At 47.6% G+C, this 13,801-nt stretch overlaps 8 protein-coding genes across 8 annotated transcripts; 7 read left to right on the forward strand and 1 right to left on the reverse strand.

The window, feature by feature from the left end:
• Positions 1 to 580: 580 nt before the first annotated feature.
• N7509_004395 (uncharacterized protein) lies at positions 581 to 1,184 on the forward strand (the record flags this gene model as incomplete). The annotated part of the gene is made up of 3 exons (XM_056629032.1): positions 581 to 669; positions 732 to 982; positions 1,051 to 1,184. 3 exons carry the CDS (start codon positions 581 to 583, stop codon positions 1,182 to 1,184), a joined length of 474 nt encoding a protein of 157 aa, XP_056491766.1.
• A 130-nt stretch (positions 1,185 to 1,314) lies between these two features.
• On the forward strand, positions 1,315 to 1,872 carry N7509_004396 (uncharacterized protein; the record flags this gene model as incomplete). Its single annotated transcript, XM_056629033.1, has 2 exons — positions 1,315 to 1,637; positions 1,761 to 1,872. The coding sequence occupies 2 exons, from the start codon at positions 1,315 to 1,317 to the stop codon at positions 1,870 to 1,872; spliced, it is 435 nt and encodes a 144-aa protein (XP_056491767.1).
• A 714-nt stretch (positions 1,873 to 2,586) lies between these two features.
• N7509_004397 (Sm-like protein LSM2) lies at positions 2,587 to 3,113 on the forward strand (the record flags this gene model as incomplete). Its single annotated transcript, XM_056629034.1, has 3 exons — positions 2,587 to 2,600; positions 2,671 to 2,921; positions 3,082 to 3,113. The coding sequence occupies 3 exons, from the start codon at positions 2,587 to 2,589 to the stop codon at positions 3,111 to 3,113; spliced, it is 297 nt and encodes a 98-aa protein (XP_056491768.1).
• A 673-nt stretch (positions 3,114 to 3,786) lies between these two features.
• On the forward strand, positions 3,787 to 6,374 carry N7509_004398 (DNA cross-link repair protein PSO2; the record flags this gene model as incomplete). Its single annotated transcript, XM_056629035.1, has 2 exons — positions 3,787 to 4,680; positions 4,740 to 6,374. 2 exons carry the CDS (start codon positions 3,787 to 3,789, stop codon positions 6,372 to 6,374), a joined length of 2,529 nt encoding a protein of 842 aa, XP_056491769.1.
• A 781-nt stretch (positions 6,375 to 7,155) lies between these two features.
• On the forward strand, positions 7,156 to 8,753 carry N7509_004399 (cytochrome P450; the record flags this gene model as incomplete). Its single annotated transcript, XM_056629036.1, has 2 exons — positions 7,156 to 7,448; positions 7,505 to 8,753. 2 exons carry the CDS (start codon positions 7,156 to 7,158, stop codon positions 8,751 to 8,753), a joined length of 1,542 nt encoding a protein of 513 aa, XP_056491770.1.
• A 2,076-nt stretch (positions 8,754 to 10,829) lies between these two features.
• Positions 10,830 to 11,366, forward strand: N7509_004400 (uncharacterized protein; the record flags this gene model as incomplete). The annotated part of the gene is made up of 1 exon (XM_056629037.1): positions 10,830 to 11,366. The coding sequence occupies one exon, from the start codon at positions 10,830 to 10,832 to the stop codon at positions 11,364 to 11,366; it is 537 nt and encodes a 178-aa protein (XP_056491771.1).
• Positions 11,367 to 11,374: 8 nt separating this feature from the next.
• Positions 11,375 to 11,638, forward strand: N7509_004401 (uncharacterized protein; the record flags this gene model as incomplete). The annotated part of the gene is made up of 1 exon (XM_056629038.1): positions 11,375 to 11,638. One exon carries the CDS (start codon positions 11,375 to 11,377, stop codon positions 11,636 to 11,638), a length of 264 nt encoding a protein of 87 aa, XP_056491772.1.
• A 972-nt stretch (positions 11,639 to 12,610) lies between these two features.
• Positions 12,611 to 13,048, reverse strand: N7509_004402 (uncharacterized protein; the record flags this gene model as incomplete). Its single annotated transcript, XM_056629039.1, has 1 exon — positions 12,611 to 13,048. The coding sequence occupies one exon, from the start codon at positions 13,046 to 13,048 to the stop codon at positions 12,611 to 12,613; it is 438 nt and encodes a 145-aa protein (XP_056491773.1).
• Positions 13,049 to 13,801: the final 753 nt, after the last annotated feature.

Genomic DNA, 13,801 nt, shown 5'->3' on the forward strand with positions numbered 1-13,801 from the left:
AACTATAACCATGGCGCCGAACCCTTGGTCTCGGATAGCATTGAATACCGTTGCCACCGCCATATTTTAATTTTTAGACAGTATCGCTCTAGCTACTTCTGTATCAGTACAGCATTCATAACATTGATAGTAGAAGTAACACATTTCTTAACGCTCTTACGGTGTGTAGTACATAATCCTTTTTTATGCAAATCTTTCGGTTTTGCTTTGTGTGTGTCGGTTTACTTTGCAAACGTAAACGTTAATAGCAACTGAAATAAATGCTCGTTGTCTCAATACTGTATCTAACTAAATACAAGATAAATGCACAGATGCGAGGGATAGCGTATTGATCTAAGTACCGGCGTGGAGACCATGTTTTACAGCCCTGGACGGGCGGCAAGGAAACAAATAAGAAGCTAGGCACAGCCCTGGCTATATTAAAGGTATCATATTCTCATTCTGCTACGATATTTCATTTTCCTAGACTTGTTTCTTCCATGATGGGTAGGGACGAAAACAGTCCAGCTGATCCTAGGGAGTTCCAGGGGATGGTGGAGGAGTGAGAGGGCTGTCAAGCTTACACATTCTCCGAGATCTGATGGAACAGTTGAACGCAGAGCGGGTTGGAATGGAACCTTTGAAACCATGCGATGTTTTCGATCTCATCAGGGGAACCAGCACGGGCGGGTGAGTGTTCAAGGCAAAATCAGGATACGCCATTCTAGCAAACTAACTCCCTAATCGAATAGCCTAATTGCGATTATGTTGGGCCGCCTAGAGATGGATATAGACGAGTGCCTTAAGGCCTACAACCATCTGATGACATTCATCTTCAGCGAAAAGATCAACAATCTCCCCGTAGGATGGTCAGGGAATATTCAAGCGCAGTACGATAGCCGGAGACTCAAGTCCGCGATCGAAGATGTAATCATCCAAGCTGGTGCATCTCTCAATGATCTAATGAAAGATGGCATCACTCGAAAATGCCGAGCCTTTGTTTGTGCGACGGCGAAAGAAAACACCTGCGCAGCTATACGGTTACAAAAGATGATGCTATCTCGGCAACAGTATGCGAGGCAGCCCTTGCAACAGCTGCGGGAACAGGTTTCTTTGAACCGGTGATGATTGACGATCAACAATACGTGGATGGTGCTTTCAGCGCCAATAACCCAATCGAAGAGGTTGAGGGGGGAGGCCACTGATATTTGGTGCCCTACGACCCGGCAATTGAAACCCTTGGTTGAATGCATCATTTCAGTCGGCACGGGAAACCCTGGAAAGACGGCGCTTGACGATAAGATTTACTTATTTCTGACAAAGACGTTGGTTAGGATGGCCCTGAAGCCCGAAGAAATCGAAAGGCGTTTCGTGGCACGCTGGAACAAGGAATATAGTGAAAAGCGATACTTTCGCTTCAACGTCGAACAAGGATTGCAGAAAGTTGTTTTGACGGAGTACTCAAAAGAGAAAATGATAGAGTCCGCTACATATGACTACCTCCACCAAGGGTCACAAAAGTCCTGCATTCGTGATTGCATCTTGAATTTAATCGAAAAAGAAGGTACGATATTCATTCCGGATCGCTTCCTTGCTTTCGGCTGGATAGCTAAGATTCCACAGAGAAAGCAGGGTTGGATTTTGAGGAGATTATACGAGTAAGTTTGAAATGCTGCTCTTACAATCATAGTTTCGCAAATCATTCCCCAAGGAACATTCAGCCCAGACCCTTCGCCGATAGTTTCTGCGCACAGCGCAATCTAGCAATAAATTCATGAAAGAAAAGCCTCCTGCCTGGGTCGTGGCTCCGACATTATGAATACGGAGAATCAGGAGAATCCGACAGATCAACAGCCCAACGTCTCCGGCGAAGCCATCAGTATCCAGGGCTAGCATCTTGCAGCCTTAATAACATGATATGTATAAGTTAATGCTTTTGTTGCAAGCCCGATGGTCTTGGTCATTGTTTAACCGACCCTCGAGAAATTAGATTCTCGCAGGATTATTACTTCATTTTCAGATCTTGTGCCCAGTTCCTCCTTCGCACGACACAACAACTCTAGATTTTCTGGCAAATAGCGGGATCAGAAAATGGAATTTAGTATCATCGTACTACTATATGTCTCACGGTCTACTAGTACTAGGTTTTGGAAATGCTCAGGTTCAAGCTCAAGTTCTAGGTTCAACTTGAAAGGGCTTGAGCTTCAAGTTGGATATATACTTGTGAGGGCCCCAGGAACTCCAGGGCTTGAATTTGGATTCGTGGAGGAAATTCTTGTACCGAGCTTAGAAGTGATTAATGCGATATCCAGGGGATATTCAGGGACGCCCTTTGCCGAAAGCTTTACTACTTGACTGCCAAAAATATGAAATATCCATATTCCAATAAAGTATGGCCTTTGCATTGAACCTGACAGCGCTTGATCAGATCACGTGACCCGGCGACTTCATAGCGTCCTCGCCCGCCGACGTCAGTTGAGATCGTTTCGGTCCAAGCATTTCGACCGCGAGCGCAATTGAAACTTGGCTTGAGGATTGATTTCGCCGAGTGCAAACTTTTACCTTTCACTCACCCCACGCCGCAACCGTGCGCCCATCACCGCCATCATGCTTTTCTTCAGGTACCCCTCCAATCCAGCCCATGGCGCAAATCGACGAGCTTGAACTGCGCTAACCACACGCCTGATCCAGCTTCTTCAAGACACTTACGAATCAGACCGTTACCATCGAACTCAAGAATGACATTCGCATCCGCGGTATCCTAAAGTCGGTCGATCAATACCTCAACATCAAGCTCGACGATATCGAAGTTTTGGACTTGGACAAGTACCCGCACCTGTCGTCCGTCAAGAACATGTTCATCCGTGGCAGTGTTGTTCGCTATGTGATGCTACCCCGGTCAGAGGTGGATGTTGGTTTGCTGGAGGATGCTACACGGCGGGGTAAGTGAAGCCCTTGATGCCACCATCGGGATTGTGGTTGGGGCTTTCCTCCCGGGCCCTTGATCCCCTCGGAGCAGCTTTCGAGAATCATTGATTGCGACCGCTCATGCCCTCTCGTCGCAATACCCGAATACCTACTGACTCGTTGTTCTTCGCACAGAGGCCGCCAACCAGGCCGGCAAGGCCCGGTAAAGGACCACGACGTTTAACGCCGCGCCTCAAAAACCGCTATAACCATTCAAATAATACCGCCTCGACTATTTCTCGCGATGTGATGTCCTTGGGCTAGGAACATCGGGGACTTGGATCAGCAACTTCCGAGTGAAAGGACGGGCCGAAGCACCTGGCAGAGCGAGGAGGAATTTAATGGTGTGACATGCTGCGCTACACTCCTCAGAAGGTTTTAGACTCGAGATCTATCGCCTGAGGGTCTTAAAATGGAATGACCCTGGCCATTTGTGAAAGTGATCCTGCGTGGACCGCTTGGTGGCTGATTTGTCTGCATTGCTCATGATACTGTGCCCAATACCCTTTAAAACACACCAACTGGTTTCGAATTATCATTTACCTTGATCTGTCTAGCATCAATCCCTCCGAACTGTACGAACTGCTACGAATTGTAAACCTGTAGATATTCCATTTGCGGCCAAAGTGCTCACGTGACTTCGCGACGGGCAGCGCGACGAGACTCGACGCCACCTTTTCTCCCCTCCAGACCATGCATTTCGACCCGGCCAATTTGTACATATTGTTCCAGGATTGCCTACCGGGAAACCTCCGCTCCCAGACTCACAAATCACGTTTATCACTTGCTTGATTCTCAGCAAAATCTTTCTGCCCTGGTCCGCTACCATAACTACTAGCGATGGCAGGTTCTTTTGGGAGGAAAGCGTCCACACCGTCCAAGGGCTTCTCCGCCAAACCTCCGTCCGCCAAACGAAATAGGAGTATCACGACCTTCTTTCAAAAGACCGATGGCCCGCCCGGAGCTACTTCGCGCCAATCCCGAATTACACAATTTGTGACTACTTCACAATCCCCGAGCAGTGGCCGCGGAACCCCAGCCTCCCAGAATGGAACCGGCGCCAGAAACGACGCGGGTGGGCTATTCCTGGAAGACAGGAAGGGTCTTACCAGGATAGACAAAGATGCTGCTACGGATCTGAGCGAAAGGACGCGATCACGAACGCCTGACGATATCTGGGGTGACGAGAACGAAACCTCGGATGCCGAGGACCTACGATACCACGAGAATGCATCGTCTGTCAAACGTCAAAAGGTTGGATCCCCGGACGAACCGGTGGATATTCCACGATTAGATGTATCGACATCGCCCAAAGACTCGGTATCGGCGAAAAAGACGAATAAAGGACCATTTATCGACGAGTCCGACAGCGAAGATGACATGGATGCCTACCGTGATTTGAACGAGGCATCTCCTGCACCAAATGATACGAATAATGAAACACCATCTCCGATGGACGACGAGTTGTCCAAAGACCTTGCCGAATCCGAGCAGCCGCCGCCGGTAAGAGACGCCACGACTCGTGCCGGGAATGAAGGATACCTGAATTTTGACGAACTTGAAGAAGAAGAATTTATAGGAGAAGAGTTTTTGGATAAACCTTGGGAGGACTCAGATACGGAACGACCAGGCAATGGTCTCGAAGTTGACGATGTGAATGATTCAATAAACGATGAAACGAAATCTGTGTCATGTCCAATTTGCCAGACAGCTCTGGTTGGACACAATGAATCTGTACGTTGTGGTTTCTAACTTGATTTTAATTCTTCTCGATGGTCGCTAATTTAGGACAGGAAATAACTGTACATGTGAATGATTGTTTAGACGGAAAGCCCAGTTTGGCAACCTCTCCTCCAAAATCACCACGAAAGCCACTATCACCCATATCAGCACCCCTGCAACCACCTCGCAACACAATTGAAAGCGATTCTTTAAAGCGATCGGAAAGAGCTGCCATTGCACGGCCCGCCCAGCGCGAACCACACCCTCAGAATGCAAGCAGTGGAGGATCTGCTTCTGCTTTCTCCAAAATGATGGCCGGCAATGCCGAAGATTCTGCTTGGGCAACGGCTGCTTCAAACGAGGTCTCGTCTCGTGGCAAGCAGGCCTACCAGAGGACTTGTCCATTTTACAAGATTCTCAATGGATTTGCTATCACAGTCGATGCCTTTCGTTATGGTGCAGTCGAAGGGTGCAATGCCTATTTTCTCAGCCATTTCCATAGTGACCATTACATTGGTCTCAGTAAGTCTTGGTCTCACGGTCCTATCTATTGTAGTCGACCGACGGCCAATTTGGTCCGGATGAAGCTACGAGTCGACCCCAAATGGGTTGTTGACCTAGATTTTGAAACACCCACAGACGTCCCCGATACAGGCGGCGTGCGAGTTACCATGATCCACGCCAATCACTGCCCGGGTAGCTCGTTATTTCTGTTCGAGAAGAGCTTTGGCAACGGACCCAACATACGCAGAGAACGCATCCTTCATTGCGGGGATTTCCGAGCTTCTGTAGACCATATTCAGCATCCACTCCTTCGCCCCGACCCCATCAACCCGGTTACCGGGAAGCCGCGGCAGCAACGACTTGACAAGTGCTATCTTGATACAACATATCTTGACCCGAAGTATGCCTTCCCAAGCCAGGAGAGCGTAATCACTGCCTGTTCTGAGCTTTGCGTCCGCTTGAATGACGAAGCTGGCGTCGGTACCGACACGACCCAGGTCAAGGTACCTGGATTGATGAGCAAGTTCTTATCTTCCGTGACCAACAACGATCGCAAGCAAGATCAAGTCACCTCTACCGAAGGTCGTGGGGGTCGGTTACTTGTCGTGGTTGGCACCTACAGCATTGGAAAAGAACGTATCTGCATAGGAATTGCCAAAGCCCTGGGGTCGAAGATCTTCGCCACGCCGCCCAAACAGGCAATATGTGCCTGTTTGGAAGACCCGGAACTGTCGGCTATGCTGACGAGTGACCCACGCGAAGCACAAGTTCATATGCAAACATTATTTGAACTCAAAGCCGACACATTGGCCGATTACCTCGACCAGCTTAAACCGGCATTTTCGCGGGTAGTCGGGTTTCGTCCTTCGGGATGGACCTACCGGCCCCCCGCGGGTCGTGTGCTCACCAACCCCACAGTACCAACGGTTCTTCGTGGCGAACAATGGCGAACCCCATTTACAGCCCAGGATTTGACACCACAGCGCGGGAGTACGCGGGAGAGCGCGTGCTTTGGGGTTCCCTATAGTGAGCATAGCTCGTTCCGAGAGCTGACCATGTTCTGTTGTGCACTCCGCATTGGAAAGGTTATCCCAACGGTGAATGTGGGGAAAGAGAAGGATCGAGACAAGATGAAGGCGTGGATAGATCGATGGGAGGGGGATAAGCGCTTGAATGGGCTGTTTCCTGCGAGTGAGTGGTAGAAGAGGCCAAGATACACGCACACATACTAATACTCCCTATCCATGCCATCTTTGATCTACTAGTATCTACCATCTATTCATTCTGCTTTAAGGTATTCATGCCATGTATTATCTATCTATTCTACTCTGTACTGGTATATATCTATCTATTCATCTATTTCTTCTACTCGTACATATATCATCTCTTCCATGATATCCATCACGTGCTCTCACGGGACCACACCAGCTTTCACCTCGCACCTTCGCACTTCCTCCCTCGTCAAGTCGTGGCCGGCAGATCCTCATGCTTTTGTCAATCCTTGACTTCTGATTGATCCTTCTGGTCAGAAAAATGGAGCTGCTGAGCTAATAACCGAACTCGGGCGCCAACACCGGCACTCGCTTTGCTACCATAGGATGCTGACTGGCTCGAATTCCCCACATCGCTCCCATCCCCAGATACCGATTTCACTCCCGTTGACCACTTTGACCTCGGGGATGATGCTGCTCACCGTCAATGACCCCTCGCCATAAATACTCCCCCAGTTTCCTTGGGAATTTCTTCCATTATGGATTGACTGCCAGCTTGCCAACTTCCTGGACCTCTCCTCTCGCACTTCTTACTCTTTTTTATCTTCTTTACCCACTTGGTTGAAACTTGATCAACACACCGAGCTCCCCGCTCCGATCGGCCGTGCGCTTGCTCCTTCGAGCTTTTGCTGGTCTCTTCTTTTCCCCCCCAATCCTTGCATTGTCGCACCCGTTTTCCCATCCGTGCCAAGCATCGCTGTATATAGCCGCCATGCTGGTCTCCGTTGAAAATATACCCTATATTCTGCTAGCTCTGGCAGCGGCCTACTACCTGGTGCCGTACTTCCAGCGCTGGCATTTGCATGACATTCCCAGCCCGAGTCTAGCTGCCTTCACCAACCTCTGGGTGCTTGCCCAAGCCCGCCAGGGTAAGCGCTTCCTCTCTGTCGATGCCTTGCACAAGAAGCACGGCAAGCTTGTTCGCATTGCGCCCCGCCACGTCTCTATCGCCGACGATGCCGCCATCACCCAGGTCTACGGTCACGGAAACGGTTTCCTGAAGGCGTATGTTTTCTCAACCCCCCCATTAAACTTCTATCAAGTTGCTAATTTTCTGCCAGCGACTTCTATGATGCTTTCGTTTCTATCCGTCGTGGTTTGTTCAACACTCGCGACCGTGCGGAGCACACCCGCAAGCGCAAGACTGTTGCCCACACGTTCTCTGCCAAGTCGATCGGTCAATTCGAACAGTATATCCACCACAACATCGAAACCTTCGTCAAGGAATGGAATAAACTGTCCGACCTGCAGGCTAACCCCAAGACCGGCTACGCTACCCTCGACGCCCTGAACTGGTTCAACTACCTGGCTTTCGACATTATCGGAGATTTGGCCTTCGGTGCACCCTTTGGCATGATCGAGAAGGGCCAGGATATCGCTGAGATGCGCAAGAGCCCCAATGATCCCCCCAAGTATGTCCAGGCTGTCGAAGTTCTCAACCGTCGCGGTGAGGTTTCCAACGCTCTTGGCTGCCTGCCCGGTCTCAAGCCTTTCGCCAAGTATCTCCCCGACAAGTTCTTCACGCAGGGTATCGAGGCCGTCGAGAACCTCGCTGGTATCGCTATTGCCCGTGTCAACGAACGCCTCAAGCCTGAGGTCATGGCCAACAACACTCGTGTCGATCTACTCGCTCGTCTCATGGAAGGAAAGGACAGCAACGGTAACAAACTCGGCCGCGAGGAACTTACCGCTGAGGCCCTCACCCAACTGATCGCCGGCTCCGACACCACCTCTAACACCGCCTGCGCTATTCTGTACTGGTGCCTCCGTACCCCCGGTGTGATCGCCAAGCTGCAAAAGACCCTGGACGACGCCATTCCCACCGATATCGACGTCCCCACCCACGCTATGGTCAAGGATATTGAATACCTGCAATGGGTCATTTGGGAAACCATGCGTATTCACAGCACCTCCGCCATGGGTCTGCCCCGTGAGATCCCCGAGGGTGCCGCTCCTGTCCACATCTCCGGTCACACTTTCGGCCCCGGCGATGTTCTCTCCGTCCCCAGCTATACCATCCATCGCTCCAAGGAAATTTGGGGTCCCGATGCCGAGGAATTCAATCCCGAGCGTTGGTCTTCCAAAAATCTGACTGCTCGCCAGAAGGCCGCTTTCATTCCCTTCTCTCACGGCCCCCGTGCCTGCGTCGGCCGCAACGTTGCCGAGATGGAACTTCTCGTCATGGGCGCTACTGTCTTCCGCCTCTTCGACTTCCAGATTGAGCAGGATGGTCCCATGGAGACTCGCGAGGGTTTCCTGCGCAAGCCTCTTGGTCTGATTGTTGGCATGAAGCGCAGAACTCATGCTTAAATTAAATATTTATTTGTCTTCAGGAGTATGGAAGACTAGATAAGTCTAGAGCAATGATGCGATGGTGGAGTCAATGGTTGATTTTGCAATGCTCTTTTGTTATTAAATTTTCATCTTCTGTCTATCTGCCCAGCCATTTCGGTTACTGGTGATGATGTGCGATTATGAGCGCGGGATCTCCAATCCCGCTCACGAACTGCCACGTTTTTCCTATGGATATTTGCTTCCAATGATGTGAAGCAAAATTGTGTATATATGATGCCTGTGAATACCTGAATTTGCATATCTCATTTCTACCTTTCAATTTTCGTGTAAGATCTCAAGTCTCAAAGGGACTTGAGTTGTCCCCTTTATCCTCGTCATCGATGTGAAAGAATCAAGAATAATGTCATAAAAGCCCTCGAGAGAATAGTACTCTTTGAATGGAATGTCGTTTATCATAGGGGGTATATCAAAGAGCACAAGCCACCATCCCGCCCGCCGAGTAGTTTGCGATACAGCCAAAATATAGCCAAAATATAGCCAAAATATAGTCATGCCGACAATATTGTCTCAAATATAGTATTTTGAAACGAGGTATTCATATGATACCATCTTTTCTAATACTATATTGAAGAGAATATTATCAGGATACCTAGGTAATTGTATTCATTCAGGGCTATTGTATTCTACTACTACTACTACTACTACTACTACTACTACTACTAACTAGTATTTCTATTCGCGAAGCAATGCGTGCCGCCAAAGTAACGTACGCCAAAGCAAAACCTAGAGATTGAAGTTAGTAAGCTTCAAATTGAACTTGAGAGTAAGGATATTTGTAAATGTAAGGTTAGTTAGGGTGTAACGAGTACTGTATGTAGAAGGAATATATATGTCTTAAGGTAAGTGCCCAGGCGTTAGTTTATAGTACTCTAATAGGTATGACTTACGCGAAGTGGTGCCTAGTAAGTAGCCCTTAAATATACCGAGAATATATTGGAATCTAGAAAATACAGTATTACTTGAAGATACAGTGGTCCTGACTATATTCTTTGTTTGAGGTGTATTGTAGACTTAGTGACGGGCGGGATCCATTGCAAGAAATGTTATAAATACCTAGGTAACACTCACCTCAGGTGGCATACGGGGATGCCACCTAAGGTGACTGTTAATTCTAATCTATAAGGAATTTCAGTAAAAATCAATAGTTGTTGATATATTGGGTTGTAATTTATCGCCTTAACTATGGTGTTCGGGGAAAACGGCTCGCTTGGGAACACGGGTGGCATATAAAACACGTTAATTAGCCGCAACATTGTTCCATCACAAGTTCCGAATCTGAATTTGAGCAAACAATCCTTGTTGGGGATCCTGCAGTGATGGTATTGTTCTGTCACTTTGACCCGCACCACCCGTGCTCTAGATAATTATTACAACGTCACTCAATACAACATATTACAAGACTAGGTTCCATGCAGCCTGACGGTTCTGGGTTACTGACATGTCATGGAGTGAGGAGCGCAGCATGAGGAATTGATGGATACTGGTATGGGCCCGTCGTAATGATGTTGAATCGATACGATTAGTCTTTTTCCTTCTAAATCTTCGTTGTCGAAGGAGTCGTCCAAAGCACTGGGATACCGAGTTTTGCCAACATATCATACAAAAGCCAAAACAATGAGCATGGGAATTGATGAATAATCCTGTCGTTATCGGTAAATATTACCCCTCGGTTTTAAAAATTACTACCTTGGCGATCTTCACTCACCTCTACATCTTACAGTTCCACACTCCGAAATTCATTTCTGAGATGCCTCGGTTTCGCCACTAGCGAGTTACCTATACGACAAGACTGAGACTCGTATAAATGGGCGATGTGAGGACTTCGTGAGTAAAATATATTTCATCCAAGGCTCTGAAAATAATTTCCGCTCTGGTCTACGAGTATACAAGAAAACATATTACCTATTTCCAAGGTTGACAATGACAAAATCTCGCAAGTGGATTCAACAGGAAATCCAGAGTCTTGATCCGAAAAAGGACTATGAGCGCATCTAGAAACTGTCGATGAGTTACCAGATTGGTGCCTTTACCATGAACCTTTTCTATGCTGCCATGTTCCCAACATCATTGTTCCCGAGCAAGCCGCCCGTCCGGTCTGGAGAGAAGATGGCGGAAAGGTTTTGTACAAGTCAACACACCGAGCGCAGCAAACTGGGGACTTCGTGGCTCTCGTATCATGGTACGGGCCTTCGGATTATAGAAGTCACAGAGGTATCAGTCATGAATTCACTTCATTCTTACTCAATGAAGAAGTATCCGGGCGATTTTACGGATGTCAAAGACTATATTTACACGCTATGCACCTTTGCAACACTGCAACATCGGATTCTTGTCATGGTTGGCCTCCCAGGAATATCGGAGAAGGAGAAAATTGCAGCACATTTGTTTTGGGAAAAGATTTCAATCCCGAGCAGTTGGGACACAATGACTTCATTCATGGAGAATATGGAGAATACACGCATTGGTGCGACTCAGCAAGCAAGTCTCATCGCGGAGGCCTTTTTGATCAATTCGCATTCCGTTATTTCCCACCAGGCTTCCGATGGCTTGGACGAACGATTGAAATGAGCCTCGCCATGCCAACAACTCTGGAAGCTTTGGCTATACAGCCAGTCAAATGGCCCATATCTTGGATCATCAGGCAGTTAGTCGCCATATGGCTAGTGTTAATTCTGACTTGGCTTCCCGACCCAAAGAGGGCATCTTGGGAAATACAGGAGGAGTTGTCTCGATCTGAAAAAGAGGCTGCGAACAAGAAGGCAACAGGTCTCGACAAAGGTTTTGTCAAATACTTTTCTCAGCGTCACAAAGCCGCACTTGCTACCACTGCTGTTGTATGAACCTCATTGTATTTGATAGGTGGTTATGGCCTCGAACTTATAAGATGGATAGTCATCGTTATGCAGTACCTAGGTAGCTATTTTAGATGGCCGAGGGATAATATATCAAAGTTACACCGGTACTAGATGAAGGGGTAGGTGGTCGTATTTCAATATCCACCTCACTACTATCATTCCTCTCCCGAGATCCTGATGTAGGAGTTAGGTTATAAGTGAGTTGAGATACGGCTGGGAATACCCTTACGATGAAAATTGATTGCGTCTTAGATTGTCACATTTAATGGGATTTTCTTTACTATTCATTCGCCTAGAATCCTACCTTAGTTCAAACGCATGTAGTTATCGATAATACAAACGAAGGACACAAACCAATATAAGTAGGATAAGCTCCTTCAATCAATAGTCAATTGAACCTTTTACATCAATTTCCCGATTTGCTGTCAGGATTATTTTCGGTTTAGAAAGCTCGCATAAGAGCTCACATATTCCGGTAGAGGATACAAGCTCTGCATTGGACAATATTCTTAAAGCAGGATGTAGGTCATGTCATATAATTTGATAGACTCTCCAGCCCTCGCACTTTCACCGCTAGTCGCGGCGTACCGTATCCTGCCCTTCTTCATATATACTCATTCGCATAAAATACGGACACACAAAGTTCAAATGAGACTGCGGAAAGCCTTTGATAACAAACAAAAAGAGGCTGTTTGCATAAGTCAAAACATCTGCAAAGTGCGATGCTCAAGATCTCAACGATATTTGGTCTTGCAAATCAATAACCGGTTGCGAGCTTCCGGCATGCCTCAATGATTGCCGATGTGGCCAAAACGTATGAAAGTTTCCTTATGGGTGTAACGAACTGGGGTTGTTACCATTCGCGGATGCCTGACGTAGATGGCATCCACCTAGGCTTCCACGCCTACATGTACTTAGTCCCATCTCAGCTTCCTTCTTCTTCTTCTCCTCAAGCTATTACTTTCGTCGAACAGCTACTGTTTCCTTTGCTTCGTATGCTACGCCGTACGTTGATCTCTGTGAGCATCTGAGCATCCTCACAATGGGTGGAACATTCAAAATGTAAGACGGATAATAAACAAAGACCTTCAACAAGACATGGAGGCCCAAGAGATTGACAATCTGTCGATTATCCGAGTCAAGAATTTGGGTAAGAGCAGCAACAGCAGCAAATCCTGAAAAACCTTCGATGAGGAAGCTAGGAGCCGATCGAAGGCAAAGAGGAAGACCTCTCATATTTCCAAGGTGCTGGCGCGGGTGATTCAAATCCAGTCCTTCGGCCCTGGATGCGGCTTGGCCAGCGACTGAGAATGCACCCGTGGCACCGAATGTCCAGAACAGATATATAGCAGTCATAGCCGGGATTACACGATCAGGGTAGGCGGTACAGTCCATTATCGACTTCAACACCATCTCAATTAAACCTTCAATGATTGATCCCGGATTTGTAAGTGACGATGTAACAGGAATCATTGTCTATGCTTGAATTTAGAAATTATTCGTAAGTGGTAAGACAAAAAAGCCCATTAGGTATAGAGGTGCGAGGCCGGCCATGAACAGCCCGGTAAAGTTTTCACTACAGTAATAGAAAAGTCAATTGGGCGCAAAGTCTACCGGTGAATACATCTGCGACTTACATGCTGCCCATTATGGAGACTGGATGATCTGATTGACTCGAGAAATGATATAACTCCACCCAAGTTAGCGGATTGTAATGCGTAAAAGTAGGTGAATATCGATTCTAAGAATAAAATAGAGACGATTATATGAAAACCAAGTTGGGCTATGAGAGGGAAGTGGAGCCAATTCAATGAAATGAAGCCCCTTTGAAGATCAGTAATATGTCCAAGCTAGGTGCAAGAATTTCCCAGAGCGGGCCTCTGCAACCATAAAGCTGGCAGCACAAGTTGATTACCTCGGTCCAGTTTCAATTAGATCAGCGTTGGGGGTGGGCGGGGGGCAATACGGCTTTCTAAATAAAACTATAATCTAGAGGTTAGCCTACACATATCCGTCAAGGTTGCTAATGGGATCAAATCGACGGGCCGAATCCGAGTCTACGGGTGGGATCCGAATCGAAGGCCGAGATCCGAACCGCTGGGTGGATTTGGAGTCGAAAAGGTGTGTGATGACCTCAGGGCCATAAAA

The sequence above is a fragment of the Penicillium cosmopolitanum genome (assembly GCF_028827165.1).
Source record: "Penicillium cosmopolitanum strain IBT 29677 chromosome Unknown utg000005l:1.0-4006212.0:1.0-4009387.0, whole genome shotgun sequence".
Lineage (NCBI taxonomy): Eukaryota > Fungi > Ascomycota > Eurotiomycetes > Eurotiales > Aspergillaceae > Penicillium > Penicillium cosmopolitanum.